The sequence below is a fragment of the Bombina bombina genome, chromosome 1, assembly GCF_027579735.1.
Source record: "Bombina bombina isolate aBomBom1 chromosome 1, aBomBom1.pri, whole genome shotgun sequence".
Classification (NCBI taxonomy): domain Eukaryota; kingdom Metazoa; phylum Chordata; class Amphibia; order Anura; family Bombinatoridae; genus Bombina; species Bombina bombina.
The window spans coordinates 1,090,792,061-1,090,816,631 of NC_069499.1; the positions used below are offsets into that span (position 1 = coordinate 1,090,792,061).

The 24,571-nt window shown below is 34.0% G+C and overlaps 1 protein-coding gene across 1 annotated transcript in view; it reads left to right on the forward strand.

Moving 5' to 3' along the window:
• DOK5 (docking protein 5) overlaps positions 1-15,074 on the forward strand; it is a 484,210-nt gene extending 469,136 nt beyond the window's left edge. Inside the window, exons 7-8 of the mRNA XM_053694882.1 lie at positions 3,374-3,494; positions 14,476-15,074. Of these exons, the coding sequence (XP_053550857.1) occupies positions 3,374-3,494; positions 14,476-14,540 (186 nt within the window). The 3' untranslated portion in view covers positions 14,541-15,074. The remainder of the gene's footprint in view (positions 1-3,373; positions 3,495-14,475) is intronic.
• The last annotated feature ends 9,497 nt before the right edge of the window (positions 15,075-24,571 follow it).

A 24,571-nucleotide genomic window follows, 5' to 3' on the forward strand; every position in this document is an offset into this window, starting at 1 on the left:
TTCAAAATATAATTTAGAGGGAATCTTATAGTTTTAATTAAGATTTTATTAAATGTAAATATAAAAACATGTGTGTGTATATATATATATATATATATATATATATATATATATATATATATATATATATATATATATATACAGTATATATATATATATATATATATTCATATATATATATTACCTTTTTAAAAACATATGTTGTTGTAAAGTGTGTATGTATATACTATGGGCTAGGTTACAAGTGTCACGCTAACAGTAGCATGGGATGCGATAAGCAATACTAAGGGGCCTATTTATCAAATGTCTGTCCGACATGATTGGCCGCTAGCAGGGGGTGTCAGTCAACCCAATCGTATTCGATCGGGTTGATTTCCGGCGATCTCTGTCCGCCTCCTCAGAGCAGGCGGACAGGTTATGGAGCAGCGGTCTTTAGACCGCTGCTTTATAACTTGTGTTTCGGGCGAGCCTGAAGGCTCGCCAGAAACACGGCGCTTCAAGCTCCATACGGAGCTTGATAAACAGGCCCCTAAGTAACTTGCATATATTACAAGTTGAAAGTAAATGGTTGAGCTCAAGAGGAAACAAAATCTGTGCTCAAAATATAAGCACAACTGGAGACCTCACAAAACAAATCACAAACACATTAAATTAAGCTATTTCACACATACATAAAATGTTTCTTAAGGATTAAAAGGGTTATGGTATATGAAAAGGTATTTGACTGTGTATTTACATGTTTTTATGTGTAAATGTGTATATACATACATACAGTATATACACATATAAACACATAAATACACATGCATATAGACATATTTATATCCTTTTGAGCACTTTCCAGTTAAACACATTGAAACATAAAATATCATTTTTATTAAATTTAATATTTTGAATGTGTGTTCTATTTTGTTTTGAATATAAATACTTTACATTCCAATGTTATTCACTTAGAAGAAAATGTTATCTGTGTATAAGTGTATATATATATATATATATATATATATATATATATATATATATATAACCTCCAATGTGGTTTAGCACTCACAATAATCCTCCTCTGACCGGGGTGCTTCAGCAAACAAAACACAATCCCCAACAAAAGCAGGCACTCACCGGATTTAAACACAGGCATCTTTAATCCATAAATTTATGGATTAAAGATTCCTGTGTTTAAATCCGGCGAGTGCCTGATTTTGTTGGGGATTTATATATATATATATATATATATATATATATATATATATATATATATATATATATATATATTAAAAATAATCAATTTCGTATATAAATATATATTTAAAAATAAAAAGAACATTGGAATGCAAAGTATTCATAACCACCTTCAGCTTTAGAGCTGTTGGTCTAATACTGTGTCGGGTTAGCGCGCAAGTGCTAAGTGTTGTGGGGTTTTTTTTTAGCAGTGGGCCCCATTAAAGTCTATTCGGAGAAGAAGTTAACACGCTTGCAATATCCAAAGTCCTGAAGATAGCATAAGAGTTTTGATCTTGCACTAACTTGTTACTTTTATCTTGTAATACACAAAAAGTTAATTAGCATGCCACTTGTAATCTGACCCTATATTTTTAATGTTTAATTCTGATTTTAAATTAGATCCCTTTAGACAGAGTAAGATGTTCTTTACTAAGCATGTAAATTAGAGTTTTTACTCTTAGTTTAAGCCCTACTAGTCTGAGTTCATGAGAGAGTTTAAGGATGTTTTCTCTGTCTTCCTATAACTCACCTATCCTGGTTCTCTTTCTTTCACACCTGCTGAAAAACTCTTTCATACTTACCATATTCGGTTATGTTATGGCACTGTCCCATAATTGCCATGATAGAGTCCATAAACCTAAACCTAAAAAAAATGAATTTTCTTACCATCACTCATGTACTTTTTATTATAGCTTTGTAAAAATTCATTGTAATTTAGGGTTAATTTTATTGTAATTTCACTCTCCATGGTACTGAAATTGAATCACCTATCTATCTTATACAAGTAATTGAAATGCTAAACTGAGTGGTGATTGGTGATAGCAGCACCACATCAATAATATGATTTTTCAAAATGTGTAAACGAGGTTAAAACTATAAATAAAACAGCAGCATCATTAGTGAATAAATACAAGAAAACCTATTTGCATTACTTAAAAAACAAAGTAGTATTATTTAAAGAGATGTTACTTTCACCCTGTATTAGCAATTATCTGTTTTATTTATTGTTTTAACTCTTCAGATTAATTAACATCTAAAATCAATTAAACCAGACGCCTCCATTGAGCGTGTATGTTCTCTTATTTTTTTAATTAACATAATATGTAGAAATCGAAAAAAAATTATATGGAGCCTTAAAACAACAATATCTGGCAGGTGATCCAGATGGTGAAGCGATACAAATGAGTTGTAAGCTCAAGATCAGACAAATTATCGTATTTATAGATTTCATTAATAAAATTAAACCTTAAAGGGACACGAAACCCAAATTTTTCCTTTCATGATTCAGATAGAAAATAAAATTTTAAACAACTTTCTAATTTACTTCTATTATCGAAATAGTTTCATTATCTTGGTATTATTTGTTGAAGGAGCAGCAATTCAGTAATGTTTTTTAACTGAAGTCTTGGGGGAGCCAATCACAATCGATATATATATATATATATATGTAGCTACCAATCAGCAGCTAGAACCTATGTTCTCTGCTGCTCCTGAGCTTGCCTAGATAAACCTTTCAGCAAAGGATAACAAGAGAAGGAATCAAATTAAACAATAGTAGTAAATTGGAAAGTTGTTTAAAATTGTATTCTTTATCTGAATCATGAAAGAACATTTTTGGGTTTCATGTCCCTTTAAAGGTCCATAACAATTCAAAAACAGACTATTGTTTGGCTTCATGTATTACATATGGGTCTTTTTCAATCCCTGTCCTCAGCCAATAAGAACTGGGAAATATTCTTACATGACTCCAAGCTGTAAACGGACTGATACATATTAGAGCATTTTATTATTGCACTATGGATTGTAAATAACTATAGGTATATAGGTTAAACACATAGATAAAGTCATCTCTAGAGCAGCATAGCACTACTATGAGTTAGCTGAACACATCTTGTGAGCCACATGCAAGAGGCAAATGTGCATAGACACCAATCACCTGCAAGCTAGCAGTAGTGAATTGATGCTCCTAAACCTACCTAGGTAGAGGTAACATGAAAAGCCTCCTAAAATGACATGCTCTATCTGAGGAAAGTTTAGTTTTATGTTTTACGTCCCTGTAAGCTAAGAATATATGCATGAATGTATGTTATTTTAAAATGCAGTTTAGCTCTCCTGTTGCTAACATTGTTCTATGTTATGATTCCTGTCACAGCTTCAAATGAGGATGAGCGAACGGACAGTGTCCCTAAACACCATGGTTCCTCTGCCTCGTAGTGCGTATTGGCAGCATATAACAAGGCAGCACAGTACAGGGCAGCTCTACAGTCTACAAGGTAAAAAAAAAAAAGACCAAAAAATTCCTGCTGTTTTCATAACTACATGCTGATTATACAGTTACTAATTCATCTATACTTAATACTCCTTAAAGATTTTGCTTATAATATTTTATATATCCAGGTCTATGTCAGTAGATTATTTCTAAATTCATCTCTGTTTTAAACCTATTAGTGCCCCCTAGTGCCAATTTCAACATATTTCCTATAGGTTGGAAATTTCAGTAAAGCTGCAGAAATGACAAAATCATTACAATATACTGCACATAAATCATTTTTTTTAAGGTGACAGCACAAAGTTGGCCTCATTCACAAATAATTCAAAGAGCTATCAATTACAAACTCTTAGATTTCTGTGATATACTCTAGAGATGATTTACTAATGAATCATCTAGCTAGAATAGCATTGTATCTATGAATCATTATTTTAAAAACTTTTAACATAAAGCATCAATTAATTGCTTATGTTTTCCAAGAAGAATTAGTGCAGTAATTACATTTTTATTTTTATCATGTTGTACTATTTGCATTTAACATATCAAACACATAGGTATAAAACATCTACACATACAGTGCATCTACATCTACAAATGCCAGTGCTTCTCTCCATATACCTCGCTAACATGCACATATTTTGTACACTGTTAATATCTATATTTATATATCAGTATTTATATCTATACCAGTAAATATATACAAAGATATATAGTTATAGATATATATATTACAAAAATTAATTTTATCTATATACTGTATATATATATATATATATATATATATATATATATATATATATATATATATATATATGTATATATATATATATATATATATGTATATATATATATATATATATATATATATATATATATATATATATATATATATATAAAAGAAAAAGAAACATTTTCTTCTATGTGATGAACATAATACATGTAAAGTATTCATAACTACCTTCAGCTTTAAAGCAGTGTCAGGTTAGTGGGTAAGCGATGTGGTTTTTTTTATCAGCCAATCAGAATCTAAAGGACTCCAAAAAGTTGCACCCTGGTGGTAAATCGCCATAGAACAGGCTAACAATGGTATTGAGCCAGTTGTTCGTTCCTGTCAGTGCACTTCTCTCTGTATGTATTTAGTCTCCCTATGGGAAAAAGGGGCAACCAGACGTGGACTCCTTGCTCAGTGTGCTTAGAGGAATATGGCTACACCTCACTGACGAGGCCCAATAAAGGCCGAAATGATTGTCTGGGGTTGCTGTGTTCCTTGTTCAGAGAGGAATTGCCTGGTATTTCGGCGCTGGACTGACCGTAATAGGTGGGATCATACTGATATGCTACAGGAAAGTAACTATTAGTTATATTGTAGCTAGTTTAGGGTTTATTTTACAGGTAAGTATTTAGTTTTAAATAGGAATTATTTAGTTATTAATAGTAGGTTTGATTTAGATTTAATTTAATTATATTTAAGTTAGGGGGTGTTAGGGTTAGGGTTAATAAATGTAGATAGGTGGCGGCGATGATAGAGGCGGCAGATTAGGGGTTAATAATATTTAACTAGTGTTTGCGAGGCGGGAGTGATGCGGTTTAGGGGTTAATATGTTTATTCCAGTGGCGGCGATGTCTGGAGCGGAAGATTAAGGGTTAATAATTTTATTTTAGTGTTTGCAATGCGGGAGGGCTTCGGTTTAGGGGTTAATAGGTAGTTTATGGGTGTTAGTGTACTAATTAGCACTTTAGTAATGAGTTTTATGCTACAGCTTTGTAGTGTAAAACTCATAACTACTGACTTTAGAATGCGTTACGAATCTTGCGGGATAGGCTGTACCGCTCACTTTTTGGCCTAAAAAAAAAGCTTGTAATACCGGCACAATGGAAGTCCCATTGAAAATAGACTTTACGCAAATTGCGTAAGTTAATTTGTGGTACGGCCAAAAAAGTGTGCGGGACAGCTGTACCTACAAGACTCGTAATAGCAGTGGTAGTGAAAAAGCAGTGTTATGAGCCTTAGCGCTGCTTTTTTACTCATAACGCAAAACTCATAATCTAGCTGACTGTTTCCAATTGCAGAACACAGACATGGACTCCATTAATCTTTGTAACCCATTTGTTATTTCAGTGATCAGCATCTAGTTTGGAGTTCAATAGTGGGAAAATAGAAATCAAATATCATGTGTATTAACAAAATCAGCTGTGTCTGTCTTGGAAAGATTGTAATCTTTATGTTAATTTAAAAAATATAATAGCCAATCCAGATTTTTTAACAAAAAAAAGGATGTCTAGAAGGTCTAGAAGGTCTTTAAGTAAGGACACATGAAAGGTAATAGTAATATGAATATGTTTAGGCAGACTCAGTTTATTGGCCATGGGGTTCACTTGGCTTAAAATATGGAAAAGACCTATAAATCTGGAACCAGGTAAGGGAGAACACTGTTTCAGCTTAATATTTTTTTTGGATAACCAAACAAGCTGACTTAAGCAATATCTGGGAGGATGTATTTGGGGACTATCAGTATATATTTTATGTCTATGGGATGACTGAAGTAAAACAAATTAGCAGCCGCGGGAACCTTGACAGTAGAAGAGTGAAACAGTAACACCTTAGGTTGATACCCGAGATCAGCTTGGAAATGAGAACACTTTAGCGAGAAATGCCATAGAAATGTGTACCAGTTCAGCCAGAGGTATCATATCATTCTAGTTGTCATGTTCAGCATTTTACATAAGTTCTTAGGTAGGTCTCTATATCCTGATTCATTCTCTCAATCTGGTCATTTGATTGAGAATGGTACCCAGAAGAAAGTGAAATTTCAATGCCCATATGTTTGCAAATCTCTCTCTAGCAGGCAGAGAACAATTGTGGTCCTCTGTTAGAGACAATTTCTACTGGAATACCATATAGACAAATTACATTTTCAGTAAACAATAATACCAGACTCTAAAATGTGCCTGTTTAGAGAGTCAGTCTATAATCCCCCAGATGACTTTATTTCCCTAGAGGAAGACAGATCAATGATAAAGTCCATACTAATATGGGTCCAAGAAGTATGAGGAACTGGTAATGGTTGAAGTAAACCTTGGGGGGCTCAACAATATGTTTTAATGGCAGCACAGGTGGAACAGGCTGCGATGGTGTCTTGTTTCAAGTTAGACCACCAAACAAGAGGTTCTAAATGTAGAGTGGTCTGTTTGACACCATGATGTCCAGACATCTAATGTCCATGAGATATTTCTTTATGAAGCTTCTTGACAATATTTCTTTATGAAGCTTCTTGGGTACATACAGAGTATTAGTAGGAACCTGTAGATTAGAGGGGATCTGTGTTTGAGCAGCCAATAGATTTTTTTTGTAAATCAGTAGAAAGTTAAGCAATAACACGTTCAGGAGGTATGATGTGGGTAGGAGTGGAATGAAGATCATTACAAGAAAACTGGTGAGACAAGACATCAGTCTTGGTGTTTTTAGTTCTGGGAATATATGTTACAAATAAGTTAAACTGGGTAAATAATAATACCCATAGGGCCTGTCTTGGATCATGTCTTTAGGCTGTTTCCATATAAACCAGATTTTTGTGGTCTGTTTGTACCACTACAGGGAGCTATATACCCTTAAGTAGATTTCTCCACTGACAGAAAAATTTAGTTTCATAACCAGAAGCTCTCTATTTACAAAATCATAATTTTGTTCAGCAGCAGAACATTATTTTGGAAAAATAGATGTGTATGGGTGTAGTTTGTTGGTAGTTGGATCCCGATGGGATAAAACTGCACCTGTGCCTACTTTAGAGGTGTCAACTTCTATAAAGTAATGAGCAGAAGGTTCAGGATTACAGTAATGTGATTAAATACTCTGTAATCAATACAAGGCCTGAGTTATCTGTACTTCTTTCTCATGGGTCAGGAGGAAGGATGATTGAAACCATTGTTGAGGCTTTCCTGAACAAACTCCTCCATCTCCTTAGTCTACAGAAGGTTGAGAGGATATGTTCTTCCTTAAGGTAGAGGAGCTCCTGGAAGCAATTCAATTGCAAAATAATAAGTATGGTGTGGGGAAGCCCTTTAGCTTCTTTTCCAGAAAAGATGTCAACATCTGTGTAAACGGTGGGTAATCCAGGTTCAGTAAAAACAGAAAGAACAGGTATAGAATTATATATTATTTTTGGAGACAATGAGCTAGACAGTAAGAACTTCAAGCCGAAACTTGCCCAGAGAACCAATCAAAAGAGGGATTATGTTTACATAACCATGGGTATCCTGATATCACCGGATTTCTAGGCGATGAGATGACATTGAATTACAAAATGTCTTGGTGAAGAGCGCCTACCAAAACTGAGATAGCTTTGGAGTTGTGAGTAATGAGCCCAGTACATAAAGGTTCTTGTCCTAAGGTTGTAACACAGAGTGGAGAATTACCATTAGAATCTGGAGTCTTTTGTTCAAGTTCTATATCAAGAAACATGCCCCTAGCACCAGAATCTAGATATGTCCATTTGGAGGTTTCATTCACCTCCGAATGAGCAAAAAGGCAGTTCTTTGTACCGCTTGACTATTTTTATTGCCACATTTATTCTTGTGCAACAGCATCACACTAAAATCTGTGCAAATCCCAATTTTAATGCATTGCTGTTGCACAAGAACAAATGCGGCAACGAAAATATCCGAGCGGCACAAAAAGCCACCTTCTTCTGCATTCAGAAGTGAATGACACCTCCGAATGTGCATGTCTACCAAAATCTACATTAGACATTGTAGTAAAGTATATGTTTTCCCAACAACACAATAGTCTCAATTATACTAAAAGCATGCTTGAAATAAATTGAAATAATTCTTACATTAAAGTAGCATAAATAAAATTGGACCCCAGGCAAAAGCAGTGTCTGCAATGATAACAGTGCACCCGCGCTGTGTATAAAAATAAGTTTAAAGCCAAAATACAACATGCTAAACAAAATAAAGAGAACACACAAAGTCAATAGTGCACCTGCAGCACTGTGTGACAACACAGTTCCCCTACAAAGTGCAACACAAACAGAGTACCCAATTTATTCCACTTAAGTTATGCACACACATTTACTTCCTGTAAAAAATAAATGAATAAACCATCTTCGATTCACATTTATCAATAAAAATGTTTACCTAGAACCTTTTCATATGCATTTTTATCTTTACTTGTCCCTTTAAATAAAAAATAAATACATAAATTAAATTCCACCATTTTCTTTCTTGGTGTGCATTAATCCATCATGTCTTAGCTTCTGGCAAAAGAGATGAAGTCAAGTTGTTTCCTGAGATATGGGCCAACATTTAAGAAGCACCGGGCAGAAAAGGCTCGCTCCAGTGAACCTGTCTGCCAAGTATTGCAATGCCGACCCTTACTAGAGTGCGGCCAGTCACGTGCCAGCAGAGGCTGTCAATCACCCCAGTTGGACTTGACCGGTGTAATTTAAGTCTGCTAGCTAAGAGCTGGCGTACAGGTTAGGAAGCAGCAGTCTGATGTCTTATACATTTCTCACATGATATAAACATGCTGTGCATCTAAGAATTTGAAATAGAGTGTATCTAACTGACTGGCCACCAAGTCTTTATGAGCAGTCAGATGTAATTTTAGAAAGACGAGGAATTGTTAGGACCTTATCAATTAATCCACTTTAGTTGCAGTTACAGTATAAACCAGTTTTATACTGATTTCCATAAATATTGTGCAGGGTAGCTGTAATTAGTGCTAATGTGTCTTTTGGCATATGCAACAGTTAATGCTTGACCGCACGCAAGAGTTTTCTTGCTGATTTCTCATAATATTTTAGTGGCAGAGAAATTACAATGCTTAGAGTTTTCAACTGATATTTTAAATATATTGTATTTAAAGATTGTCTGGAGTCTTCTTTGAAATACCAAAGCTCTAAATTATTTCCGTGAAATTTGATATGATGAGCAAATATTATTAAAGGTATAAATACCCAAATCTGGAATTCCGAAATCCAAACTTATTCTAAAATTCAAATTTTTTAATAAATATTTTTTTTAAATATAAAATTAAAAAAATTACTATTTTCCCTGCCTATTAGTCACAATCTTCTCTGCCTGTTTTTGGTTTGGTTTTTGTGATCTAAAATGCAAGTAATAGTTTATATATTTATTTAAATATTTTTCTGATTACAGTACTGTGTAATATTTTGCTGAGGGCAATATGAATACAAAAGTATTAAAACTACCTTTATCAGAAAAGTGATTATACCAAAGTTACAATAAATAAATATGAAAAACACATTACCAAGGCAATAATTATTTTATAACCTTATTTAAAACATCATTTTAAAAGATACATTATGTTTCATAGACAATTGTATGTAAAACAGAATCATTATCTACTGCACAATTATAGCAATCTGGTAGTGTTTCTTTAAAATCGTAATCTAGTTTAAAATATTAAAATCAAAATTGAATTCCCTATAAAGGGTTAGATTATGAGTGGAACGGTAAATGTTGCATGAGTAAAAAGGGGTTTATCACGGCTTTTTGCGAGTGTCGGGTTTTTCGCTTCAATTATAAGTAGAAAGTAAACGCAATTGAACACACATATATATATATATATATATATATATATATATATATATATATATATATATATATATATATATATAAAATATATGTGGCGTATTAAGGTTTTGTGCTGCCCCCCCCAAAGGTTTAAGGACTTTTTTTGGGTGTAATGTGACTTTTTTATGGCATTTCAAAAGTAAATTTTCACCAGATGGCTAGTTCAGTTAGTTAGGGAATGTTGAGTCGAAGTGTAGTGGCATGTTGTAAGTATTTGCAGAATGTACATTCCTATTGCGGCACTGCCAAACACACATTTTGGGCTATGTGCTAAAACTTTTATCTAAAGGGATATTATATATCCACTAAAGTATGATATAAGAGCTTAGATTGTAACTTCTCAGAGGGTAACTAGGGCACAGAGAGAGATTGGAGAGAAAAAGTGAAAGTGAAGAAGAAGGTATAGTTAAAAGAGAATGGAGAAAAAAACAGTGAAGCGATATGAGAGAGGGCATAGAAAGAGTGTGAAGAGAAGATATGGCCTGAGAGAGAAGGGAGAGGGTAAAAAGAGAGACTGAAGAGAGGAGGGAGTTGAGAAAGATAGTTAAGAGCGAGAAGGGAGAGATGATAATTATTTAAAAAAAAAATCTCCAGGTCTGCTATGACCTTCCATGACTCCCAGCACTCTCTGCACTCTTTTTGTTCACTTCCTTTTTCTATCCAGCTGTTGTCTTCCCCAGAACCTCTAGTGGATGTAACCGCTATGAACTTATTTTTGTTAATTTATTACTGTATGTAGCATTATTTAATGTATTATGGTATAAAATAAGAACAATATTACAAAATGTTTCACAATGACCAAACATATGCAAAGATGGTTTGAAGTAGTGGGTGTTGAGTGGGTGGGATGAGAAGTGGTGAGTAACATTTTATCCTGGATAGTAGCTTAGGATTTAAAATTTTGAACCCTGTATATATATATACACATAACACAAAGGAAAATAACTGTCCAGGATTTAAATAACTAATTTTAATATAGGTGACATTTCTGGGTTTCCCCATCTTTAGACATACATGCTTAAAATACAACCTATGTTACAATACGACTTAGAGGGTAGAGTGCTTGAGATGATACATATATATTATTTAATACATATGTTAGAGCAAATTTTTACACCTACAAGTACATATATATATATATATATATATATATATATATATATATATATATATATATATATATATATATATATATATATATATATTCGTACTTGTGGGCTTGAGTAGGAGTTTAGTTCAGAAAATTTGCTCTAAAATATGTCTTGAATAATGAAACAAGAGATTGGTGGGTGATGGGCAAATTCGGGTAGGTGGTTATGCAGACATTTTAAGTATCATTAAAGCCATTGGGGCATATTTATCAAGCTCCGAATGGAACTTGATGCCCCGTGTTTCTGGCGAGCCTGCAGGCTCGCCAGAAACAGCAGTTATGAAGCAGCGGTCACAAAGACCACTGCTCCATAACCTATCCGCCTGCTCTGAGCAGGCAGACAGACATTGCAGGAAATCAACCCGATCGAGTACGATCGGGTTGATTGACACCTCCAGATATGAATGATAAAAAAGAAGGCGCCACCATAGTGCACAATCAGATTTGTATAACACGCCAATAGACACAAGTAAGACCGTACTTACAAAATAGAGGACACTTGAGAAGTGTCACAACCACCTCCTGGACTGTTAAGAGTCGTCCGGCTAACTCCCACTAGCACTCTCCTGGCTGTCGTCCCCGTATGGAGATCAGCGAACCTCTGGGATTTAGAACCACACCAGCGTCAGGCGTCCACAGCAGGCTTACTCTCGTTCTGGTCCGTCATTCTCTAGTAGCATAAACTACACTACTCGGGATACAAATGTATCAAAGGAAGAAGTAATAATTAATAGTTTGTGGCAAATAAGTCTTATAAAAAGTAAAAAGACTTTATTTAAAAGCACACAAGCACAACGTTTCTCGGTCTCTCCTGACCATTTCCTCAGGTGCAATCTACATAATAATCTTTACCACAAATAAGAAAAACCACAAATAACCCACGAATTCTCGGCGTCTGCTAAAAGGGACTGTGCATGCGTGGAGGTGTAACAACCATGCAGAGCTTCCATTGGTAAATCGAGAACCAATAATATGAGCGTAAATGCTCCGGCTTCTATATATATGATATTTTCGTTGTTAAAATACAATTTAATATGCATAAGAAATGGGTTTGTAATATTGTTGGTCCAATTCAACTCGTAGGTGAAATACCATTAGTGTGCATAAAAAATGGATATTTAGATCAATCGATCTTGTAGGACTTTTTTATGGCAATATTAAAATGAATAAATTTGCCGACAGGTTGCTCCTGGTGATACACCTACACCTCCAGACTGACCCTTGACAAAAGACATTAGACGGTCAACTGGAGTGCCCCCCAAAATAATGTAGAATAGAACAACCCACAATGAGATAACCTATATAATTTTCCTGATACTGGGAACCCACTCAATATCTACAACATAATTGATTGACACCTCCCTGCTGGCGGCCGATTTGCTGCGAATCTGCAGGGGGCGGCGTTGCACCAGCAGCCCCCTGCTGGTGCAATGCTGAATACAGCGAGCGTATTGCTCGCCGTATTCAGCAAGGTCTGTCAGACCTGATCCGCACTGTCGGATCAGGTCGAACAGACCTTGATAAATTGGAGCCACAGTGTGTGTGTGTGTGTAAACATAAAATAGTCTTTTTCATTAGAGCTTTTATTATTTGAAAACTAATTCCCTCATTTTATTTTCTGTTTCACTACTTTAAAAAGGTTTACATGTTATCACGTTTCTAATCCTAGAACTGCCAAATTCTTCTACACATTAGCATACACACATGTGCTTGTTTCTCTTTTGCTCACCTCCTATATCCATTTGAAGTAACACAGACTATAAACACAAACCTCTCTATTGTAAGCACAACTCTATGTATTAAGCCCCTTTTGCAGATATTATAGCCTAAATCCTCTAAAGAAAAAGTGTATTTTTTTTACACTCCCTTGAAACTAGTATTCCTTTATTATACTCTTTTTAAACTTTTGTAACTTTTAAATGTCATGCTTACTATATAATTTATTACTCTTATACCAATGAAAGGTAATTAATTTTACACAATTGCCTCAAATATTTTTATATTATCGTAATCAATCTCAGTTATCTGAATTAACTCAAAAGACATAATATTAATTCCCAAAATAATTGACTGCAAGTGTGTTCTTTGCATTTATAATGATCTCTCAGCTGGTGTATGCTTTTGCTCAATCTTTATGTTTTGACACCAGTGATATTAGATACTACGAAGATTTGTTTAGAAATATGATTTTATATCTTTATTTTTATAAAATGGTGACATCTAGTGGTACGAATGAGTATGTTCCCTTAGATGATTTTAGGAGCATGTACAGATATTGTTATCATGAAAATGTGTGAAAACTTAAATAATTATGTGAAAGTTAAAATCTGTCGCCACTTACACTTAAAAAACAATAAATTGCCAAAAATGTAAGGGTTTTTTTTTTTTTTTTTTTTTTAATTTTAATTTTCTTCCTATTTAGCAACTTTATATACTGTATACAAGAAGGAACAATTGCCTTGATCTAACATTTGAAAATAATTCTAAAGGGATAACATTTATGAAATATTTTTTATTTATTTTTAAAAAAATTCCTAAATTCTGCAAAGTAACAAACTGATATATGTATAAAAAGATAGTAAAATGTGTGAAAGTATATCAACATTTTTTATAATGTAATCAGTTTAGAAAAAATATATAATTAAATAGAAAAAAAACAACATTACTATTCATTTACATTGGATCTATTTTTATTGCCACATAATATTACTAGTCAAAATGTCTAAAAATAATTATTTACTCATTTACATGGTATTTATAATGTGTTTGATATATGTTAGTAATCACATAAATTAAAATAGTTTTATTTTGGGCTATGGAGTAAGATACTATCTAGTAAATAAATATATATTTAACAGGCTATTAATCTTTGTATACACATAGTATATATTAACAAATTAGTTCCCTTTGCAAAAATAAGTACTCACAAAAATAAATGTTTTAAGTGCATTTACAATTGTTGTTCTGTCTTTTAAATTAACATTTAATTAAATTTGATATGCGTATTTCAATTAGCAATGCAATGGTATACACAGAAATATCAAGTCTTTACTCAATATTACCAATATTTTTACATTAATTTTACTTATAGCTTTTCTTTTTGTTATTTTCGTGTAAGTTATATAAGAACAAGGAATATTGTGGTAAATTTCAAGAACAAAACTGGAATTAACTTTAAACAATGATATTAAACTCTTGATTTCTTTTTCTTTTTTTTCCAAACTTGGCTTATGAGAAGATCTTTCAAACCCACAGAAACTGCATCGAACAGACACTTTTCCTACTTACAGATCAGAACACTGATAAAACTTACTAAGAACTTATCATCAAAACTGTTTTTTTGATTAGCCAACTGGATTTCTTGGTTGTTGCGAAGGATGGAAACTAAACAACATGGAGTTATCAGGATATCATATCTGCCTGGAACTTTATATTCTCCAAATGCAATTTTTTTACTTTCACAAAGAATGCGCTTTGTAGACATTGAAAAAAAAAAAAGTTTCATACTTGTTCATACAAACGGGACGATTAGAAATTTCTTTTTGTATCCTAGATAATCATTGCAAATATAAATGTTAGTTGTTGTTTGTCATGCTAAAATGTTTTTTTTTAATGTTTTGTGATTTTCAAGCTATGTATTATCATCCTCTGTTTATGCTATCATGCCTGGCACCTAAACTTGAATAATTCACATAGAGTATGCTGGGATAATATTGTTTTGAAGCTATTCATTTTATCACATCAATATGAGAAAAAAAATATGTTTTAATATTATACTTATTAGATTTTATTTTCATGGATTTCTATTGTTTTACCATGTTGTCTTATTTATGAGAACACTTAATGAAGAAATCTGTAAGATTTTGTTATGACTTTTTACCTTTGTCTTTTATGTATGTCCATGCTGAGTAACTGGAAAGTGACACCAACTTAAACTTCAGTCTTTAACCTAAAACTTATTAGTGGAGAAAAAAATGACAATGAACACAGCAAATGATATAAGAAGAAGGCAAAAGGAAAGATAAAAATAAAGTAGGAAAATATAGGTAGGAAAGGTTACATTTAGTAACCACATTTAATTTCAAATTTGTACCATTGATCTTTCAGAAAATGTAGTCTATCTGAAATCAGTCCAGATAATATAATTTGCATGTGTATCAAGACTTAAATGTGTAACAAGATTAACCTCCTAAATTGGCAATGGTAGAATAGTAGTGTTGAATCATTTTGTTTTCTATCAGTTTGTTTTACCTCTATCATACTGTATTTGGAATATATACAGCAGAACTGAATTTGAAAGTACATTATTACATTCAGAAGTTGTACATCTAATGAAAAAGTTAATTACAAATTCACTGATATTGAGTTTTACGCTATATTGGCAGTCAATTTTGCATTAAAAAAGAATTGTCTTCACATTATTAAGTCAATATTGAAAGGACTTTTATATTTTTTAATCAAAATTGGCATATTTACCAAATTCAAAAAGTCTTGCATTCCTCCTAGGCACTTATGCCTCCGGCAGACAGACCTATGCTATCTGACATGCAGAAATGTGCACTAGACTAAAAAAAATAACTTGGACTTGTAATATGAGCACAAAAATGGAAGCGGCATGGAATGCACTTGAACAGTGTTAACACTCTTTGGCACTAACATGTTTGTGCTCCATTTGTAGCCTAGACCTATGATTTGCACTAGTTATATAGATTTTTTCCTCAGCAAAAAAAGATTGATAATGGTTAAGGTCAGTGTCCATGATAATCTATTTTACTTGCAATACGTTTGAAATAATTTTGAAACACTCTTGACAATTTTGATTTATTTATACCATCATTGAACACCACAAAAACTTTACAAAGGTAGTTCAATGAGCTACAACAAAATTAATCTATGGCGAATTTAAAATTGCATATAGGCTTCATATTTAAAGAATTCTCATTTTAAAAAAATTCAATTCAATAACTTATACTAAAATATATTAAATAAGCGGACAGTAATGGTTAGTAATGCCAGGTCAACTTTGTGGAAATAATATGACTACTTTAAATATCTTTTTCTAACTGGAATTAAATTATGCATTTTTTAGCATACTTAAAATGTGTTTTGCTTAGAATGGGCTTCAGTTAAAGTTCTTTGGAACCTGTGTTTTGAGACATTAGATCATGAATTTATGAAAACATTAAGGACCAGACTTCAAGTGGAGCACTATTTAGCTAATTGCGCTAGAAGTAAACTTAATTGCGCGGGTCGGGTTGCGCTCATATTATGAGTTGAAAGTAAAAAGTTATTGCGCTGGCACTAACCAGACGCGTGCAAAAAGTACAACTTAGAATATCGTTCGCGATAACTTATTCCCCCATAGAAATCAATGGAGAAAAAAAGTAGAAGCACTCTCACGCTAAACCAAACGCATATTCTCAAGTGCGCTAACCCAACATTAAAATATGAATATTTCACATTCCAATGTTCTTCACATAAAGGAATATGTTCTATTTATTCATAAATATATATATATATATATATATATATATATATATAAATATACAGTATATATATATATATATATATATATATATGAATATCTATTTAGAAATACATAGATCATATCCTGCTATGTACAGAACATATGGATGTCAAATATTTACAGTATTTATAAACTATAACACTTTATTAAAAAATAATATTGCATAAATATGCCTTTCCATGTTTTCATCTATTTATCTGCAAAGGGCTCCAATGCACTTTTATATATCTATATATATATATATATATATATATATATATATATATATATATATATATATATATATATATATATATATATACATACATACCTATCCATCTTTAGACATGTATATACATGTATTTCAATGTTGATGCCCTTTGCCTGCTTTTTTTTCCCTAACACCTAAGACCTTATATCTTTAAACCCTTTTATTAGAAGGTGTTATTATGAGTGTAACTGTACTTTGTAATGTATATTTGATGTGTTTTTGTTTTGAGAAACAGTTAGCCAGAGCTCTGAGGTCACGCTAACCTGATGCAGATTAAATTCAACTGCGCTCAAGTGATTGGCTTTACTTTCAACTTGTAATATGAGCTCTAAACCAAGGCGTGGAAACAGCCGTGATAAACCTGATATCGGTTTTGCACAAACATTAGCGCTCTGCTCATAATTTGGCCCTAAATTATCTTATTAAACATACAAATCTACCTGTCTTAAAATATATGATGACATGCTGCATTCTTTAACTAAGCATTCCTTGCAGTTCCTTCACTGTATTTGCAGTTTATGCAATGTATCCACCATCATACCCCTTTTGCAAACCTGTTTACCTTCATCTTCAATTCCTTGTGACACCATCAACAGAACTTTGGATGTAAATCACTAATGCAGAACACAGATGTTTAATTGAGCATGATCTACCATATAAAAGTATTTAGAAACTTCGAATCTGAAAAATATAGATGTTTGTAAAGGCTGTATATTTTAGAAACATTACAGATATTTGTAAAAAGGTTGTTCTAACTAATTTCTTTTTAAGGGACGCAAAGCTTTGGAGCTCCAGATTATTTCTTCTTATAGTGCCTTCTCAAACCTTTGTAGTAAGAGTTCCATTCAGGAATAGAACAGTAGAGGAATAATGTATGTGTAGTGAAAAGATTATGGTTTGCCTTCTCCCATAATTCCTGTGCATGGTGTCCATCCAGGTGCCTCTGGCCATGCCAAGTTATAAGTATTTGTGTTATTTATTGTGTGTTCTCGGTAGGCTGTAAACATTAAGCTTCTTTTCAAATGCATCTTATTTAATGTCTGTGTCATGTTGAATATATTCTAACATAGTTTGTGTCAACTATCCTTTATTCAGATACAGTATGTTATTCTTGAAGCAAATCATAATTGTGATCACTTATTTAAATACTTGGTATTTATTTTATGCTTTGATTGTATTATTTCTGCCACACGTTCCTTCTGCTACATCTGTTTCTAACTTCTGGCTTATGATCCAGTTGTACATTTTTGAGGCTTCACCTTTTGTTTTTCCCAGACCAAGCCTGATAGCACAACTAAGCTCAGTCACTTCTTCATTATATATATATTATATTTACCCTGAAAGCCAAAACATTTCGGCCACATTAGGATAAAGTGCTCCGTGTACGAAGCAGCATAAGCTGCTCCGGAGCCCTTGCGGGGCAGATTCGCACATGTGAGCCAGCTTCTCGCAATGTAAGAAGCAGAGGTCATTTGACTGCTGCTTCTTACACAGTTCCTTCTTGCACAAGTGAAGGGTCCATCATTACAGCAGAAGGGATGATGCATACGGGCCAGTGGGCAAACAGATCTGCTGCCCGTATGCAGCAAAGGCGTGCGGACAGCTTTTCAAGTTGAGAAGCTGTCCACATGCTATTTAATACATGGGGCCCAAAGTCTTTTGTTACATTATTTATAGAGGAACAGATTTAAAGATAAATCTGTCTGTATAATATGACAGAAGATGCCCTTCTTTTGTCACTATTATTTCCACACAACTTTCCTTATTTTCCCTCAAGCTTGTGATTAAGCTATCTGGAAGCCAAAACAGGCATGCATGTTGCATGGATTGCCTTTATCTCATTAACCATGCCTGTCTTCAATCTTTCAAGTTCCCTTCTATATTTCTATTTTATCTGACTTCTCAGTCTCTCATTGCAGTGGGATATATATAACACTTGAATTTGTAGGCAGTTGATGATTCAAAAGCTACAATATTCCCTGTGCCCCAAAATAGTAAGACTATCTTGTTCCACTGAGTCATCGATCCCTCTGAAACAATAACCCACGAGACAGAATAGATCAAAACCTAGGTATACTTTACATAAAGGGGATATGGCTTGGTATATATATATATTTATCACCAAAGCAGGGAAGTGTGCTTAATATTTTTTGTAACATTTTAGTATAGTTTTATTTTATTTTTGTTTAACTTCACTGGAATAGCACTGGAATTTTTGTTAATTATACATCCCCACAAAAAACGTAGCAACAAGTAGTCATTGACTCTGATTATTGATGTCACCTTTGCTACCTCTCTATTTGGAATTTCTTCACTAAAGAACATCATATAATTATGTAAATTTTATCATGACAAGCCTTTTTTTTAGTTTCTTGAATTCTCAGATATCTTCTGCAAAAATTAGGCAAATATACCATCATATTAGTGAATGCATGGCTGACCCCTCCTAAAAAAAATTGATCCGAATACCTGATGGGAGCATTCTTCTTAACTACTGAACTGATGTAGCATAGGCACTCTCTACTGTGCAAATCAATAAACTGGGTTGTTTACCATTTGTGTTATCCCATAGGTGCAAAGAGGTTCTTTAAGGACAAAAAGGAAAATGTCTTTGTTATTAACAGCAATAACTGCTATCTGACACTTACCACCAGGGAAACATTCAAATATTTATGAGTTGGCAAACTTTTGAACCTTCAATGACCTTAGAACTTATCCCACATACGAAAGGGATTCAAATATAACATCAAGTATTTTTTCAAGTTACTTGAATTATTTATAAATCCCAGAGGCAACAATTTTTTTGTTTATTAGCTCCTCTGTAACCTTTAGGGCCAGATTAGGAGTGGAGCGTTATTTAATGCTCCAGCTCGCACACTAACTACACTAGTTATTTCTTATTACAAGGTGAAAGTAAAAACTTTTTGCCGAAGTTAAAATATCTCAACCCCATTAACATATTTCCCAATAGAAGTCAATGAACTAAAAAAAAAGAAAATTCCATACTCATGCGCAAACCGGATTGTATATTCTCAAGTGTGCTAAGCCAACATGAAAACATGAATATAATATATATATTTATGTGTTTATATGAGTATATATTTCTGTAAAAACATACGCATATAAATACATATGCACACACATATAAATATATATATATATACATACATATTTAGACATGTACATATATTTAGACTCCTAAGACCTCCTACCTTTGAGCCCTTAAATTGTTTTATTAGACAGTGTTATTATGAGTGTAACTGTTCTTTTAAATGTATTTTTGATGTGTTTTGGGACACTTTTTGTTTCGCGAAACAGTTAACCCGAGCTTTGAGGTTGTACTATCCTGACGGTCGTTAAATTCAATTGCTGAAGCGATTACATTTAATTTCAACTTGTTATTTGAGCACTACATCTGTTGTGTGCAAACAGCTGCAATAAAAACAATATTGCTTGTGTGTAACTGGTAGTGCGCCACTCGTAATCTGGCCCTTAGAGTGCTAACGGACAAATCGATTATTTCAATAAATCTCTATAACTATAATATGCATCCTTGAAGTTGAAATATCTATAAGAACTGTTATTTTTTGATGTGTCATTCCTAAGAGGCAAATTCTTATAGTGGTATTTTACTCCTGTAAATGCCCCCTTCTCAAATATGCTGCTAACAATAAACCTAATTAAGCACAAGGTCAGTGGAGACCACTATGAATGATCTGCATAACCATCTACTATTTTCACCAACAAATTGAAGATAGAGTACAATAGTGTTTGTGGTCATCCAAGCAAGGGAACATTTATTATTTTGACTTTATTCAAACTAAATGCCTCTTTCAACAAATGGAAAAACTGTGCTCTTTGTGAAGCATATGATTCTAAGGACCATAGTTTCCCAAAAACACTTACAAACCACTTATCTTTCATTTCTAAGGATCACATTAGGTCCACATAGACTAACTATACTTTTCCAACTCAGTGTTCTTGGAACTCCAAAATATATTGTTTTATTGTAGATAACAGGCTTTTTAGTTAATCCGATCCTCAAGTGAAATTCTTAAAACACTTACATAATTCCCCAATATAATGTAAGCTATCTAGAGTTACATATGATTCAATGTGTGTTCCCTTGTAATGTTAAGATGTTTCATTTCTCGAAGCAAAGTGGTAGTTACCCATCTTCTCTGGTACTTGATTTGTCACCAGTAGAGTATACCTTATATTCCATATATTTATGGCTTCTCCCAGGTTTTTTCTACTTTGTAGAGTTATGTCTTCCATTCCTATTTATCTGACTTGCGGGCATGTTCTGCTGCACGTGTCTCCTATGAATACTTCCCATTTCCTCACTGACCCAAGATCTGCTCTATTTTCTTTATTGCTTTTTTTTCTGTGTGTGCCCAGTCCTTCTTGCTGACCTAACACTAATATGTGGCTAGTGATTTAATACTACATTACTTGACTTCTGCCCTCCGTCTATGTCTAATGCAATGGAACACACACACACACACACATATATATATATATATATATATATATATGTATATTCACACAAAAACTGTTAAAATTAACATTTTTATGCTAAGAAATATGTAATCTTTAGGTAAAACATATATATGTATGGGCTAGATCGTGGTGCAGTATTATTTATTTCAGCAATCACGGAAACTCCACTATAGTTCAGCTTTTTGTGCAAGTCGGGTTGCGTTTGTATTACAAGTTTCAAAAAATATTATTTAGCGCTAGCGGTAACCCGAAAAGCGTGAAAAACCTAACAAGTTTTCATGTGTGCGTGCATGTATTCCCCCATAAAAATCAATGGATAAAAAAAAGTGGGAAAAAAAACTAACACATAGACAATGCTTAGCTGAATCCTTAGTCAAATATTTAAATTACAAAGTTCTTTTTTAATGTAATTTCCTAACAACAGGTTAATTGCAATCCTTTTGAAAACCTGATAAAATGATTTAAAAAGAAAATTCCCATTAAAGTCTATGAGGAATGTTGCAGACAAATCATTTAATACCTTTTTTTTTTAAAAGGATTGTGATTGACCCTCAAGTTATGTTCAGTATAAGATCCTACATTTGACAACACAACCTATAAATAATTAGATCTTGCTGGGTTTCAGAAAAGAAACTAAGAAACAAAAATGTTATTTATTATTATTGATGTATATTTATGATATATTATGTCTTTTTCAAAATAGTCATACCACATCTTGGGCTAGATTAAAAGTGGAGCTCTATTTATAGCTCCCTCTCATACGTTAACTCCACTAGATGGAGGCTTTTTGCATGCATCGAGTAGCGAGCGTATTACAGACTGAAAGTAAAACGTTTTCACACAAGCGCTAACCAGACACTCTCAAAAAGCTGAAGGCTGAATATTGCGATCATGTTAACGTATTCTCCCCATAGACTTCAATGCAACATGAAAAATGGAGAAGAAACTAACACATTTACTTGAGTGCAAACCTAATCACGTTTAACCAAATGCGCTAACTTGACATGTAATATTAATATTTCATATTCCAATGTGCTATATTTATTCATAATATATATATATATATATATATATATATATATATATATGAAACAAACAGAGGAAGTATTAGCGCTATAGACTAGGAAGTCCCTGAAGGAGTGTGAGAGAACACCAGTCTATGTAAATATACAGTCCTCCTGTTTGGCACAAGATCAGTTTTTACTTGATGTGTGGGAGGAGCAAATCCAGGCTGTCTCGTAGCCTAATCCCCAAAGCAAAAGTGAATCCCTAACGAGGGAATACCTATCAGAATCTAACACCAACAGGAGAGGGAAGGGGTGCACAGACACAGGGATCCTGGTGCAGTATGTTATGATTCCACAGACTTAAAACACTAGCATAATCCAAATGAGTACTCATTTGTACAGACCTCAACACATGAGGTATGATGACAGCTAGGGGGCTTATCACAGCCTGTCAGATCCTCTTGATTAAGTTGCTTTGTCTCTCCCAACAGAAGATTAACCATTATTGAAGAGCTCAGCAGCTGGCTTGTCCACTCAGTCAAGTCCTTAGTGACACAGATGTCCTCACCCACATATCTGTTCTCCCACTTAAGAAGATGAGAGCGGCCTGTCATTTTTATCATAGGTATACCTCAACTATGAGAGACAAAATGTGGAAACAAATCCAGACAATCACATTTTATGATTTGGAAAGAATTTATTTGCATATTATGGTGGAAAATAAGTATTTGGTCACCTACAAACAAGATTTCTGGCTCTCACAGACCTGTATCTTCTTCTTTAAGAGGCTCCTCTGTCCTCCACTCATTATCTGTATTAATGGCACCTGTTTGAACTTGTTATCAGTATAAAAGACACCTGTCCAAAACCTCAAACAGTCACACTCCAAACTCCACTATGGTGAAGACTAAAGAGCTGTCGAAGGACACCAGAAAAAAAATTGTAGACCTGCACCAGGCTGGGAAGATTGAATCTGCAATAAGCAAGCAGCTTGGTGTGAAGAAATCAACTGTGGGAGCAATAATTAGAAAATGGAAGACATACAAGATCACTGATAATCTCCCTCGATCTGGGGCTCCATGCAAGATCTCACCCCGTGGGGTCAAAATGATGACAAGAACGGTGAGCAAACATCCCAGAACCACACAGGGGGACCTAGTTAATGACCTGCAGAGAGCTGGGACTAACGTAACAAAGGCTGCCATCAGTAACACACTATGCCGCCAGGGACTCAGATCCTGCAGTGCCAGACGTGTCCCCCTGCTTAAGCCAGTACATGTCCAGGCACTTCTGAAGTATGCTAGAGAGCATTTGGATGATCCAGAAGCGGATTGGGAGAATGGCATATGGTCAGATGAAACCAAAGTAGAACTGTTTGGTAGAAACACAACTCATTGTGTTTGGAGGAGAGAGAATGCTGAGTTGCAACCAAAGGACACCATATCTACTATGAAGCATGGGTGTGGCAACATCATGCTTTGGGGCTGTTTCTCTGCAAAGGGAACAGGATGACTGATCTGTGTACATGAAAGAATGAATGGGGCCATGTATTGTGATCTCACCCCGTGGGGTCAAAATGATGACAAGAACGGTGAGCAAACATCCCAGAACCACACAGGGGGACCTAGTTAATGACCTGCAGAGAGCTTGGACTAACGTAACAAAGGCTGCCATCAGTAACACACTATGCCCCCTGCTTAAGCCAGTACATGTCCAGGCACTTCTGAAGTATGCTAGAGAGCATTTGGATGATCCAGAAGCGGATTGGGAGAATGTCATATGGTCAGATGAAACCAAAGTAGAACTGTTTGGTAGAAACACAACTCATCGTGTTTGGAGGAGAGAGAATGCTGAGTTGCAACCAAAGGACACCATATCTACTAAGAAGCATGGGTGTGGCAACATCATGCTTTGGGGCTGTTTCTCTGCAAAGGGAACAGGATGACTGATCTGTGTACATGAAAGAATGAATGGGGCCATGTATTGTGAGATTTTGAGTGCAAACCTCCTTCCATCAGCAAGGGCATTGAAGATGAAACGTGGCTGG